The sequence below is a fragment of the Babylonia areolata genome, chromosome 31, assembly GCF_041734735.1.
Source record: "Babylonia areolata isolate BAREFJ2019XMU chromosome 31, ASM4173473v1, whole genome shotgun sequence".
NCBI lineage: Eukaryota > Metazoa > Mollusca > Gastropoda > Neogastropoda > Buccinidae > Babylonia > Babylonia areolata.
Window position 1 is genome coordinate 27,116,971 of NC_134906.1, and position 12,594 is coordinate 27,129,564.

General features: G+C 39.6%; 1 protein-coding gene across 1 annotated transcript in view; it reads left to right on the plus strand.

Moving 5' to 3' along the window:
- The first annotated feature begins 346 nt into the window (after window positions 1–346).
- Window positions 347–12,594, plus strand: part of LOC143275922 (procollagen galactosyltransferase 2-like) — a 27,014-nt gene continuing 14,766 nt past the window's right edge. Inside the window, exons 1-7 of the mRNA XM_076580258.1 lie at window positions 347–633; window positions 2,775–2,887; window positions 4,403–4,518; window positions 6,269–6,333; window positions 7,957–8,032; window positions 9,046–9,250; window positions 11,102–11,221. Coding sequence (XP_076436373.1) covers window positions 419–633; window positions 2,775–2,887; window positions 4,403–4,518; window positions 6,269–6,333; window positions 7,957–8,032; window positions 9,046–9,250; window positions 11,102–11,221 — 910 coding nt within the window. The 5' untranslated portion in view covers window positions 347–418. The remainder of the gene's footprint in view (window positions 634–2,774; window positions 2,888–4,402; window positions 4,519–6,268; window positions 6,334–7,956; window positions 8,033–9,045; window positions 9,251–11,101; window positions 11,222–12,594) is intronic.

A 12,594-nucleotide genomic window follows, 5' to 3' on the forward strand; every position in this document is an offset into this window, starting at 1 on the left:
ATAAATGTAAAACATGAAGACACACTTTCACACATACACCCACACATGCATAACAGATATGCACCAAACATGCAGTTTCACAGATATGAAAGCACAGTCAAATACGCATAAACGTACAATAGCCCCAACACACACACACACACACACACACACACATTACCCTGCAGTTCCATTGGAGAACAAGAAATCACTTTGTCGTTAACCCATTAGTTGTTCCGTACATTTTCCTTTTATTTGTTGGTTGCCTGTCCAAATCACCCAAGTTCGAGAAATCGAAAGTACCTTTTTAATTGTTACCCTTTACGAGCTCTTTTGTGTTTATGCACAGTTGGAGGGAGAATTAGTCTTTGTGAATGGCAGCATAGTCTGGAACCGGTTGGAACCACAGGCGACACGTCCGCATGATTGAAACTTTACGATGAAGCGTTTGATCTTCGTTCTGTTGTTGGCTGCTCCCAGTGTCTTTTTCCTTAACTTGCATTTTTTGAGTCATGTAAAGGCAGAAAACTCTGATTCTTTTCTTCCACCGACTGTCGTGGTGGCTATTTTGGTCCGAAACAAGGCGCACGCACTGCCCTGGTTTTTGGGTCGATTCGAACTGTTGGATTACCCGAAAGACAGAATTACCGTGTGGTAAGTTATAGCTGTATTGTGGATGCCTGTTACATGGTGTTGCGAATTGTGAATTTCAATAGTCTTTTTTGTTGTCATACTGTCCGTTTTCTGTGCTTTTCATCGGAATGTCGACAGTGGAAAGTATTAGGAAACGACAACACATCGGCCTATATTTAGTCCTGAGCATCACATCGCTGAACTGCAGTGCAGTGAATGGGGAAATAGCTAACGACATAATAGGGTCAGCTGTTAGATCGTGGGAACGCAGGGTGTTGATACCAATAGATTGTTCCTTTTTCGACTAATTGTTTTATGCAGCGTGGCAAATCAACTGTGTGCAAAACAAAATAAAACTGAAAAAGTCAGCATAGATAAGATAGCATTTCTTCCCCATCTTTAAACATCCCTGCCTTGCTCACACGCCCCCCACTCCCCTCCATCCTCCTTCTCTCTCTGTCTCTACCTCAGTCTCTCACACTCACAGTGTTTCTCAATGTCTCTTCCAGTCAATCTCTGTCTCTGTCTCTCTTTCTCTCAGTTTCTGTCTCTGTCTCACTCTTTCTGTCTCTGTCTCTTTCTCTGTCTCTCTCTCTCTCTTGACATAGATCTCTATACAACATCATGACAATTTCATTGTTCCAAAATTGTAGCATTTTTATTGCTGTTGTTCTTGTTACTGAATGTAACTAGATTTGTAATGCTGGTTATTATTTTACTTTTTGTTACATTTGCAGTCACAGAAAACTTTGTAATACTATTACTAACAGAACATAATATACCGTTACTAATAATACAATGATCACAATATACTGTTAGTAGTGTTACTAATAATACAATGATAGCAATGCCTGAATGCACAAGAAATGTGTTTGTATGCATGTTCTTAGACAATACAAAGTTTCCCCAAGTTTGTCATGAATTCCGAAATGGGTATCCAATACGCAATAGTAAATCTAAGAGCTTGCTCTCTTTAAGAACCCTCTTGTTTCTCTCATACACACACACTCTCTCTCTCTCTCTCTCCCTCCCTCCCTCTCTCTCTTTTTCTGCAAGTGTTACTCTTTTTTTTCTTCTTCTTCTCTCCAATACCTGTTCTAGAAAAGCCTGCCAAAGTTACTTCTAATGTAGTTTGCTGACATTAGATTACAGAATCTTTCACTAGTTTTAGAAAAAAACCAAACTCATGATCTGTTCCATAATCATGTATTTTATGTTGATAGCATTCATTGTTCTTTCATCTTTGACATCTTTGATATTTCATTACTTTTTTAAACCATTGTTTTCAGATTCTTATTTGTTGCTACTGCTAGGTTAATATGGGTTTTTTGTTTGTGTGTATGTATATATATATATATACATGTATACAACTATAAGAAAAATACATGTTTTCTATGATGATTGTCCTATAATCTGGTGATGCTTTTACTATTTTGTGCTCAAGATGATGGCCTTTTTTGTTAACATTTTATTGTTGGTAATAATACTGTTGGTTAATTATTGTTGCAGAACATAGAACTTGTGATGCCAGGGCTTGAAATACCAACCCATGTGATTGTCCGATTGGCAGACAAGCACACTGGAAATATTCTTTGTGGGTCCTAAGGGACTGTTTATTTCTTCACTTCTTTCTGTCAGTAGTAAAACTTTTCCTGAAATACACACTCACAAGTTAGTTATATAATGAATCATATCTGTTCTTCCGTTATTTTCACTAGCCATCTCTTGAGTCAAGGAGGGCAAATTAATTGGGGGGGACAAATAAACAATAATATCAGTGACGTATGCTTGCCAGACTGTGTGTTTGTGTCACACTGTGTGAGCTCTCTTTGTCTACTCTCTCTCTCTCTCTCTGTCTCATTCATCTCTTTCTCTCTCTCTCTCTCTCTCTCTCTCTCTCTCTCTCTCTCACACGCACACACGCATGCACGCACACACACACATACACACACACATTGTCAGACACACTCTCCCTCCCTCTCTCTCTCACACACAGTAAAACAAACTCACTTGTGCACACATGTGCGCATGCACACTCATTTAAATGTGTACATGTATATACATACATATACATATATATGCACCCAGACCCACAATTTCATTTTCTGTAAACAAAACATTTTGAAAAGAAAAAAATCCTTTGATGATTGTGCTTTCTGCAGGATTCGCAGTGATCATAACATTGACAACTCAACAGCCATACTGAAAGAATGGGCAGCAGGAGTCAAGCCACTCTACCATCACATTGATTTGAAAATAGATGAAAAACAGACAGGTGACTTTGTGTGTTTCTGACTTTGTGAGTTTTATCTTCAGTTTAACGTCTATTCACTACAAGTGTTTTTAGACGGAAAGGAGTAAAGAAGTGGATAAAGGAAAGGGAATGCATGCGAATATTAGTGTAAAAAAGTATTCATGTTATGTATCAGAGGAAAAGTATATTATAAGTAAAAGGTCTAAAGAGATTGTGGTGTGTATTGAATGAGGTGTCGTAGGAAGGAGAATATGCATATATGCATATCAACAAGTATTAACCTACAATAATGTAAATATAAATAACAACATTAATTATAACACATCAAAAGAGGATACCAACTGGACTGGAGTTTAAAATTTCCGAAAACATTCTAAGCAATGAATAATCATTCAAAATCTTTTCAGTGGCTAATGAAATATTGGAAGAAAAGTCATCAACTACATCTTTAGGAATTAACTGTCTTATGCTCGGACAATGAATGAGTAGATGACTTACAGTTATTTGCTTACCGCATATACATTTTATATTTTTAGAAAATATGTGAGTGCCTGTGTCCATGTGTCCAATATTGTATAGTATTTCTACAGTATCAGAGCGGATTTCCTCTACAGAATTTTGCCAGAGGACAATACTTTTGTTGCCGTGGGTTCTTTTCCAGTGCACGCCAAGTGCGTGCTGCACACGGGACCTCCGTTAGTCTCATCCGCATGACTAGACAGTCAATTTTGATTTTCCACTCAAACTTGGGAGGAAGAGTGAGGGCGGGAATCGAACCCAGACACTCACGGACACTATGATGGCAGATAAGCGTCTTAACCACTCTGCTACCTTCCTCCAAAAGGCAGTCTTAGTCAAGGGGTTAATGAAAGTAAGCAAAGTAGCATTATTTATGTATAGATGTTGGTTAATGAAAGTAAGCAAAGTAGCATTATTTATATAGATGTTGGTTAATGAAAGTAAGCATAGTAGCATTATTTATATATATAGATGTTGGTTAACGAAAGTAAGCAAAGTAGCATTATTTATATAGACAAGATACACGCAGAATAGAGCCATAAAGGGTTTTTATTGTTTTTTTAGTAATAGGAAAGTAGCATATTTATATAGAATTGGACAATAATGAGAAAGAAATGGAGGACTAAAGACTAAGAAAGAAGCATGCAGCATATTATAAGTGTAGATGTTGTAACGGAGTAACAAGACACATTAAGTGTGCGTACATGCAAGAAGAAAAGTAGCATTATTTATATAGACCGTCTGGTTAAAGGAGAAAAATCACGTCACATCATGTGCAATTTATGAAGTTTACGGACTGCAAATGTCAGTGGTCTGGAGCGATCGTCACTAATAGGAGAATCGATGAATGTAGCTTTTGTTTAATAGGTGATTCAGTGACAGTTAGTAGCAGTACATTATTATAAAGTGGTTGGTTTGTTTTTTTAGAAAAAAAAAGACAATTGATGAGTGGAATGACTGGCGATTATGACTATTGTTTGGTACTTATTTTGTTTGTTTGTTGTTTTCTGTTGTCAGGCTATACAGATGAGCGGTCTCCTTGTGAGTGGACAGAGAAGAGGTTTGCCAATGTTATCGGCCTCCGTCAGAAAGCTGTCGACTATGCCAGGAAAGCCTGGGCCGATTTCTTGTTTGTATGTCCATTGTTTTTCTCTTCTAGTTAATGTAGTTATATAACTATACTGAAGGGTCAGACACTGAAGAGGTGGATGATGATGAAGAAGAAAGCGAATTAAGTGCAGAAAGCGATCATGGGTATGGTGATTCGGGGTGAAAATTTTGCATTATTTTCTACATCATGGCAAAACTGTAAAAATCAGATGAGAAATTTAATATATATATATATATATATATATATATATATATATATATATATATATATATATATATGTAATAGCCCAACATGTAATAAACCAGTTCTGAAAGTTTCATTTTCTTACTCTGTATTTTGTTGTTGTTTTTTAAAAATTTTCCAAACCCTTACAAATGGGCCGTCTGTGGGGGGAAAGCAAGGGAGAAAACTTGTTGTCCCGAGTGAGTTAAAACCGTTAGCCCTGTGCCCAACCCTCTAGCCTGGAGGACCAGTGGATTGCTGTTTTTCCGGCCTGTACCCTTCTAAACTATCTGGCTTGGGTCGGCCTTACAGATGAGCGGTCTCCTTGTGAGTGGACAGAGAAGAGGTTTGCCAATGTTATCGGCCTCCGTCAGAAAGCTGTCGACTATGCCAGGAAAGCCTGGGCCGATTTCTTGTTTGTATGTCCATTGTTTTTCTCTTCTTTTTGTTTTTCTGTTTATTGTCGGGTTTTATGTTTGTTTTGAATTAGGATTCAGTGGTGTTATATTTTTTCTTTCTTGGTTTTTTTCTTTCTTTTTTGTTATTGTTAAAGTAAACTCATAACTTTTGACCAGATGTAATCATGTATACAGTCATTGTGATATTAACTATGAGTTTGTGTGTGTATGTGTGATGTGAGTGTGATTTCTTTTTCTTGTATTGTTTTATCCGTTACTGTATTTGTGTACATACAAAACAGAAAAGACAAGGTAAAAACCAGGAACTGCTGGCTCCCTGCTCCATGAAAATACTTTCAACAGGGGGTAGATCAACACAAATTACCAGGAAAAAAATCCAAGAAAATAACTAATCCTATTAAGGTTCATGAAATGAATGTAAGATTTGTGTGATGTGTGTGTGTTGCAGTGCGTGTAGCTTTTGTGTGTTTTGTTTTTATTTTTTTCTCTGTGTGTGTGAAAGAGAGAGAGAGAGAGAGTGCAATCAAGGCATCTTTTTTTATATTTTGTGTGTTTTAGATAAACTGTACTGTAATTGAATTTAAACAATCAGGCAGAATCCCTGTGTGTGTGTGTGTGTGTGTACATGTGTGTGAGAGATAGAGAAAGGGAGTGGGAAGGGAGGTGTCTGTGCAGGTTTTGTATTTGTTTCAATGTTTGGATCCTCTATAGATATGAAACATTTTAAACTATTAACAAATAGTAAAGAGGGGTAACTCTCTCCATTCCACAAGGTACACAACTTCAAGTCAGTGCTGCTTACGCTACCGGTTCAGCTAACATACAGGTACATGGGAACAAACCCAGACACTTCATCAAAAAAGGAAGCGCCGGGCCTGTCCTTATACCAATCATCTGACATGTGCACACAGCAGCAAAGACAGAAGAAATGTGCAAACACAAATTTTTATTCAAGACTGGCATAGCCTCTTTAATCCTGTGTGCTAGCTGAATTGGTAGCGTAAGCAGCACTGACTTGGAAGTTGTGTACCTTGTGAATGGAGAGAGTTACCACTCTTTACTCTTTGTTAATCATTTCATCTCCATGCCTAATTGTTTGTTCATTTCCATTTTAAACTATTATTTGGACAGATGCTGGATGCTGATGTCATCCTTGATAACCCACAGACATTGAAAGTGCTGATGATGCAGGAAAAGTAAGTTCTGGTCGGTCGGTCGGTCTGTCAGTCCTGTCTGTCTGTCTGTGTGTCTGTCAGTCAGCCTGTGTCTCTTTTAGTCTTTATCTAAGTCTTTTGTTTTTGTCTGCTTGTCCATCTAGGATTAACTAGTGTTTTAAACAAAGGGAAAGTGCTGAAGACCGTGAAAAGTGGGTAATAATAATAATAATGGTATTTATATAGCGCTGAATCTTGTGCATAGACAAATCAAAGCGCTTTCGCACCAGTCATTCTCACGCACGCATAAATCTAAAACTGGAGAAACTGAAGACAAGGAAGAGGCAGGGAAGGGAGGCTGTTTTGGGAAGAGGTGGGTTTTAAGGCCAGACTTGAAAGAGCTGAGTGTGGAGACTTGACGAAGCGAAAGAGGAAGTTCATTCCAATTGCAAGGTCCAGAGACAGGGAAAGAAAATGTAAAAGGGTAAAAGGAAAATGGCTGTATGATGCTGATATTTGTAGACTTATCAACTTTTATTTTGTATTTTAAGAAAAGTATTTCCTTGTAATCAATAGTTGTAATAAAACCTTCACATGTGTGTAAGTAATTTGGAGATTTTTTTTTCCACTTTAAATAGATACAGTTGTTGGCAAGAGACAGTGGTACTAAAACCTGTTAAATATCCTAAACACATGGTGTTAAACTTTGCAGAGTCATGCAAAATGGCTTTGTAACGTGAAATCAAACATTTTTTCAAATCATGAAAATGCATGAAACTTTTCACACTCATGCTGATTCAGTCACATGTAGGCACACCTGAGTCAGTCTTAATTGAATGTATTCACCCCTCTCTCTTTCTCTTTCTCTCTCTCTCTCTGTGATGTTTTGAGAAATCTTGCGTGATGCAAGATGCAATGGCAGCTGATTTGAAGCTGAGAAGAACGCCACTTCGGCAGTGTCTTTCGGATATATTTTCAGTGTGTGTCTGCTCACATCATCTCAAAGAATATCACTTGACAAGAAAGCTGTTGACAATAAAATCTGCATTTGTTACCAACTTCCGTTTTACAAGGATGCTGCGATGCATTTCATAGGCTTTTTACACCAGAAAACTGTGTGTTTGATTCGAGGGGGCCGAGTCGAATCGAGTACACAGAATGTAAGAATACAATAAACACAAGCCGCATGCAGCAAAATAAGGCCAAATGGACACGCTTAATAGCCGAAAAAAAGCATAAGACGAGACAGAGCATAAACCTGACAAGATGGCGTGGAGAGCCTTGGCCAAAGGAATGATTCAGCGCTTATAGCTTTTAGAGGCGTTTGATTGGCTAAGAGCGGACCGGGCAAGACGGGTCATCTTTTCGCTGTTAGCCGCGCGAAATTTGGCCAAGCAGAGCAAACCGATAGGCCTAGTTTGCATCAGTTTGACATAGTAAGTATATGTATCACCAAACATGGAGTATAATAATTTTGGTGTGTGTATGTAACATAGATGTAATGTTTTATGTTAACAGAGCGTTTTTGTAAAGCACCTAGAGCAGATTTCTGGATAGTGTGCTATATAAGTATCCATTATTATTATTATTATTATAATACAAACTCCTGTTTGGGACCTTTTATTACCTTGTATAGATCTATACCTTTCCTTTCTGTGTGGTCAGGGCTGCGGTGGGTCCTATGCTCAACTCCAGCATTGAAGGTTACTACTCTAACTTCTGGGGAGCAATGTCCGAAAAGGTGAGCAAAAAAAACAACAACAAAAAACAAGAGAGGCAAGGCCTTCAAGACTCACTTGTGATACACTGGAAAAAAAAAATCCAAGCTTTTTATGTATTGTGTATAATTTCAAAATGTAATGTTTAAGATGAGAAAGATCAGTTTAAAGCGAATTAAGTCCCCTAGCATTAATTACAGAGTAATTTCCCTTTTTTACTATCTGCACCAAAAACGTTTGCAAAATAAATAAAACTTCCATGCTTAGCAAAAGAAGTTACTGTTTGAACAAAAAATGATAATAATGACTGCTCTTGTTGTTGTGTCAGAATATCAGATCAAAGTGCCAAGTTTAGAGAAAGCAAAAAATATAAATATAACAGTAAATGCAGTTTGCATATAATTAGGCTTCTTTTTTTTTTTTTCTTTTTTTTTGTGCCCATCCCAGAGGTGCAATATTGTTTTAAACAAGAGGACTGGAAAGAACTGAATTTTTCCTACTTTTATGCCAAATTTGGTGTCAACTGACAAAGTATTTGCAGAGAAAATGTCAATGTTAAAGTTTACCACGGACACACAGACACACGGACACACACACACACAGACAACCGAACACCGGGTTAAAACATAGACTCACTTTGTTTACACAAGTGAGTCAAAAATTATAAGAAAAAATGTATATCTTTGATTTGTGAGGGCGCTGTCCATTTTAGTGAGAGGTTTGTGAGTGTGTTGTTCGTGAATATCTGGAAAAACCCCAGAAACCTCCGAGGATCTGCAGTAAGCTCTAATAAGCAAGTGTCTCGTGTTGAAAGAATATCTGTGTCCTTTTTCTTTAATTCTTGTGTGTTGAGGTCAGTGGTTTGTGACTAGGCCCATATGCAGTACACTGATATGTGAGCACTTCTTGTGTGTGTGTGTGTGTATTTTGTGATCAAATCCTGTGTGAACCCTATAACAGGACTGACATTTGACGTTTTGTTTTTTTAGGGGTTAACATCCATGTCTATGTTGAGGTATTGCATTGTGCTGTCCAGGGGTACTACGTGAGGTCCAGTGACTACAAGGACATAGTGGACCGGGAGAAGACGGGGTGCTACGCGGTGCCCATGGTGCACACGGCCGTCCTGTTCGACATGAGGAAGGAGCTGTCCCAGCACCTCTCCTACAGCTCCGTCCCCGACGGGTACACCGGCCCACGGGATGACATCATCATCCTGGCCCATAACATCAAAGCTGCTGGTGTGTGCTTGGTTCTGATTCTGATTGGTGGTGGTGTTGGTGTGTGTGTGTGTGTGTTGTCAATTTTGTCAGAATTTGAATTTTTTTTTTTTTTTTTTTTTTTTTTTTTTTTTCAGTACAATGCTCTACTGAATGAGTGTAATCAAAGGGGAGGTAACCTACTTTTGTTTTCTCCGCATAGGCGGGTAGTAGTTTGCACAGGACAGGAATCCGACCCCTGCCGGAGTCTGCACTAGTGGGTCACGGTAAGTATGTTACTTAACGTAATTTTAGGAAGAAAATTTCCTTTCATCTGTGTTTTTTAATTGGGGAAGAAATTAAGTAAATTGGCACATAAACGTGAGAATATACACGTGTCAGGTTGGATAACAGATAAGCAGCGATTCAGTTCGGTCAGATTTTGTGAACGAGGTTTGTATATTGTTGATAGAATTTTGAAGAGGAGGAAGCAGATTTAAGGTTATTTTCTGGACAGTTTCCACATCTCCCTTTGAAATGCAGATCATTCGTTTTTTTTAAATTCCTATCAGTTTGTCAGCAGTTGGAAATAATGAATTAGCTTGAGTAATAATGTCAGTCCATGTTCATGCTTGACTGTTTCGCAGAAAGCGGGAGAGAGTATCTTAAGTCTGGGGTTCATTCAAACCTTGAGGTGCCCTGGAGCTGTTATCTGCTCCAATTTCTAGCTTTGTATGTTGATATCCATCTTCTTCTTCTTCTTCTGCATTCGTGGCCTGCAACTCCCATGTTCACTCGTATATACACAAGTGGGCTTTTCCATGTATGACCGTTTTTACCCCGCCATGTAGGCAGCCATACTCCGCTTTCAGGGGTGTGCATGCTGGGTATGTACTTGTTTCCATAACCCACCGAACACTGACATGGATTACAGGATCTTTAACGTGCGTATTTGATCTTTTGCTTGCGTATACACACGAATGGGGTTCAGGCACTAGCAGGTCTGCACATATGTTGACCTGGGAGATCGGAAAAATCTCCACCGTTTACTCACCAGGCGCCGTTACCGAGATTCAAACCCGGGACCCTCAGATTGAAAGTCCAACACTTTAACCATTCGGCTATTGCGCCTGTCTGACATCCATCTAAGAATCTTACAATGGATTTTTCATTGTATGTACTGTCTTTTGTGAAGGACCATTACTCGCAAAAAAAGGAGGCAAATTGCATTGGCTCTTAGTACTGCAGGCCTGGGGCTAGTCAGCTTTTAGGGACCATCTAGGCACTGACAGTCCTGAAGCCCTCTTGGCCGAGAGAGTGGTGATGTAACAGGTAGTCAGGGACAGCAGTTGCCTCCTCTGCTTTTCTGATGGTCATAGTCAGACACGACAGTGCCAGCTACACTGGACAGGACACGTTGTCCGCATGACAGACAGCAGGATCCCGAAGATGCTTTTGTATGGCCAGCTGAAGGAAGGCCATCATGAACTTGGAAGACCCCGCAAGCGCTTCAAGGACACCTTGAAGACAAACCTCAAAGCCGGTGACATAGACATCGCTTCCTGGGAAACTGATGCCCGTGACCGCTCTCACTGGAGGATGCTGTGCTCTAGTGGCATAAAGACGTTTGAAAACAAGAGAATGCTGGCCATTAAGGAGAAGCGTGAGCGAAGAAAGCAGGGCTCAACTTCTGGAGACGTTTTACCTTGCAACACCTGTGGGAAATGCTGCGCATCCAGAATCGGCCTCTTCTCCCATATGAGGACACACACCGACAGATAAGCCTGCCTGCCTACTCATCCGTCAGACCGACGGGAGACTCCATCGTAGTCAGACATGACCATGATACACAGGCATTGTCATTGTTGACAGTGTTGGGGTGTGTGGTTGCAGGGAAGATGATGCATGTGGTGAACACGGAGTATTTCGGCAAGGTGATGATTCCTCTGGACCACAAGTATACCCTCAAGGACGAAATTGAGCAGTTCGACTACGTGCGCCTTGAAGCTAACGGTTGGTGTTTGTCTGTTTTGGGGTTTCTTTCTCTTGTTTCTCATTTCTCATCTCTGTAATCTCTTTAGTCTGGCTTACACTATACCTGTGTTCAGTCAGTTTACAAAGTGTAGCTTTTAACTCACTCCGGACGATGGAATGCTATAGCGTTCCTGACGTAAGGTAGCGTTCCGGATGACAGAACGCTATAGCAGTTTCGACAGTTAAAATTTTTTGACATTTTCCTCATGCAGTAGCATAACAATCGTAGCTACACCAGACAACGTCTTCATCATCCTCGTCAGTGTCGAAACTTTCAGTTTGAAGCATTTCAATCACTTCAGTAGTGGTAAAAGTTGCTGTTGCAATCTAGTTTGCTCCAAAAGTTTCCATTTGTATCACCTGTGATGCCATTTTCGATACGTATGCAGATTAGCTTGTCGTGTGGAACTCACTGGCTCGCGGTGGAGTGTGTTTTTACGGAATCTCATGAAGAAACTTTCCATTCCATTCGGAATGTCTGGTGTTTGATATTCTTTTTGGTGTTGTGTGCAGTGTTTGATATTCTTTGTGATGTGTGCAGTGTTTGATATTCTTTGTGATGTGGTGTGCAGTGTTTGATGTTCTTTGTGATGGTGTGTGCAGTGTTTGATGTTCTTTGTGATGGTGTGTGCAGTGTTTGATGTTCTTTGTGATGGCATGTGCAGTGTTTGATGTTCTTTGTGATGGTGTGTGCAGTGTTTGATTGTGATGGTGTGTGCAGTGTTTGATGTTCTTTGTGATGGTGTGTGCAGTGTTTGATGTTCTTTGTGATGGTGTGTGCAGTGTTTGATGTTCTTTGTGATGGTGTGTGCAGTGTTTGATGTTCTTTGTGATGTTATGTGCAGTGTTTGATGTTCTTTGTGATGGTATGTGCAGTGTTTGATGTTCTTTGTGATGTTATGTGCAGTGTTTGATGTTCTTTGTGATGGTGTGTGCAGTGTTTGATGTTCTTTGTGATGGTGTGTGCAGTGTTTGATGTTCTTTGTGTGATGGTGTGTGCAGTGTTTGATGTTCTTTGTGATGGTGTGTGCAGTGTTTGATGTTCTTTGTGATGGTGTGTGCAGTGTTTGATGTTCTTAGTGATGTGTGCAGTATTTGATGTTCTTTGTGATGGTGTGTGCAGTGTTTGATGTTCTTTGTGATGGTGTGTGCAGTGTTTGATGTTCTTTGTGATGGCATGTGCAGTGTTTGATGTTCTTTGTGATGTGGTGTGCAGTGTTTGATGTTCTTTGTGATGGTGTGTGCAGTGTTTGATGTTCTTTGTGATGGTGTGTGCAGTGTTTGATGTTCTTTGTGATGGTGTGTGCAGTGTTTGATGTTCTTTGTGATGGTGTGTGCAGTGTTTGATGTTC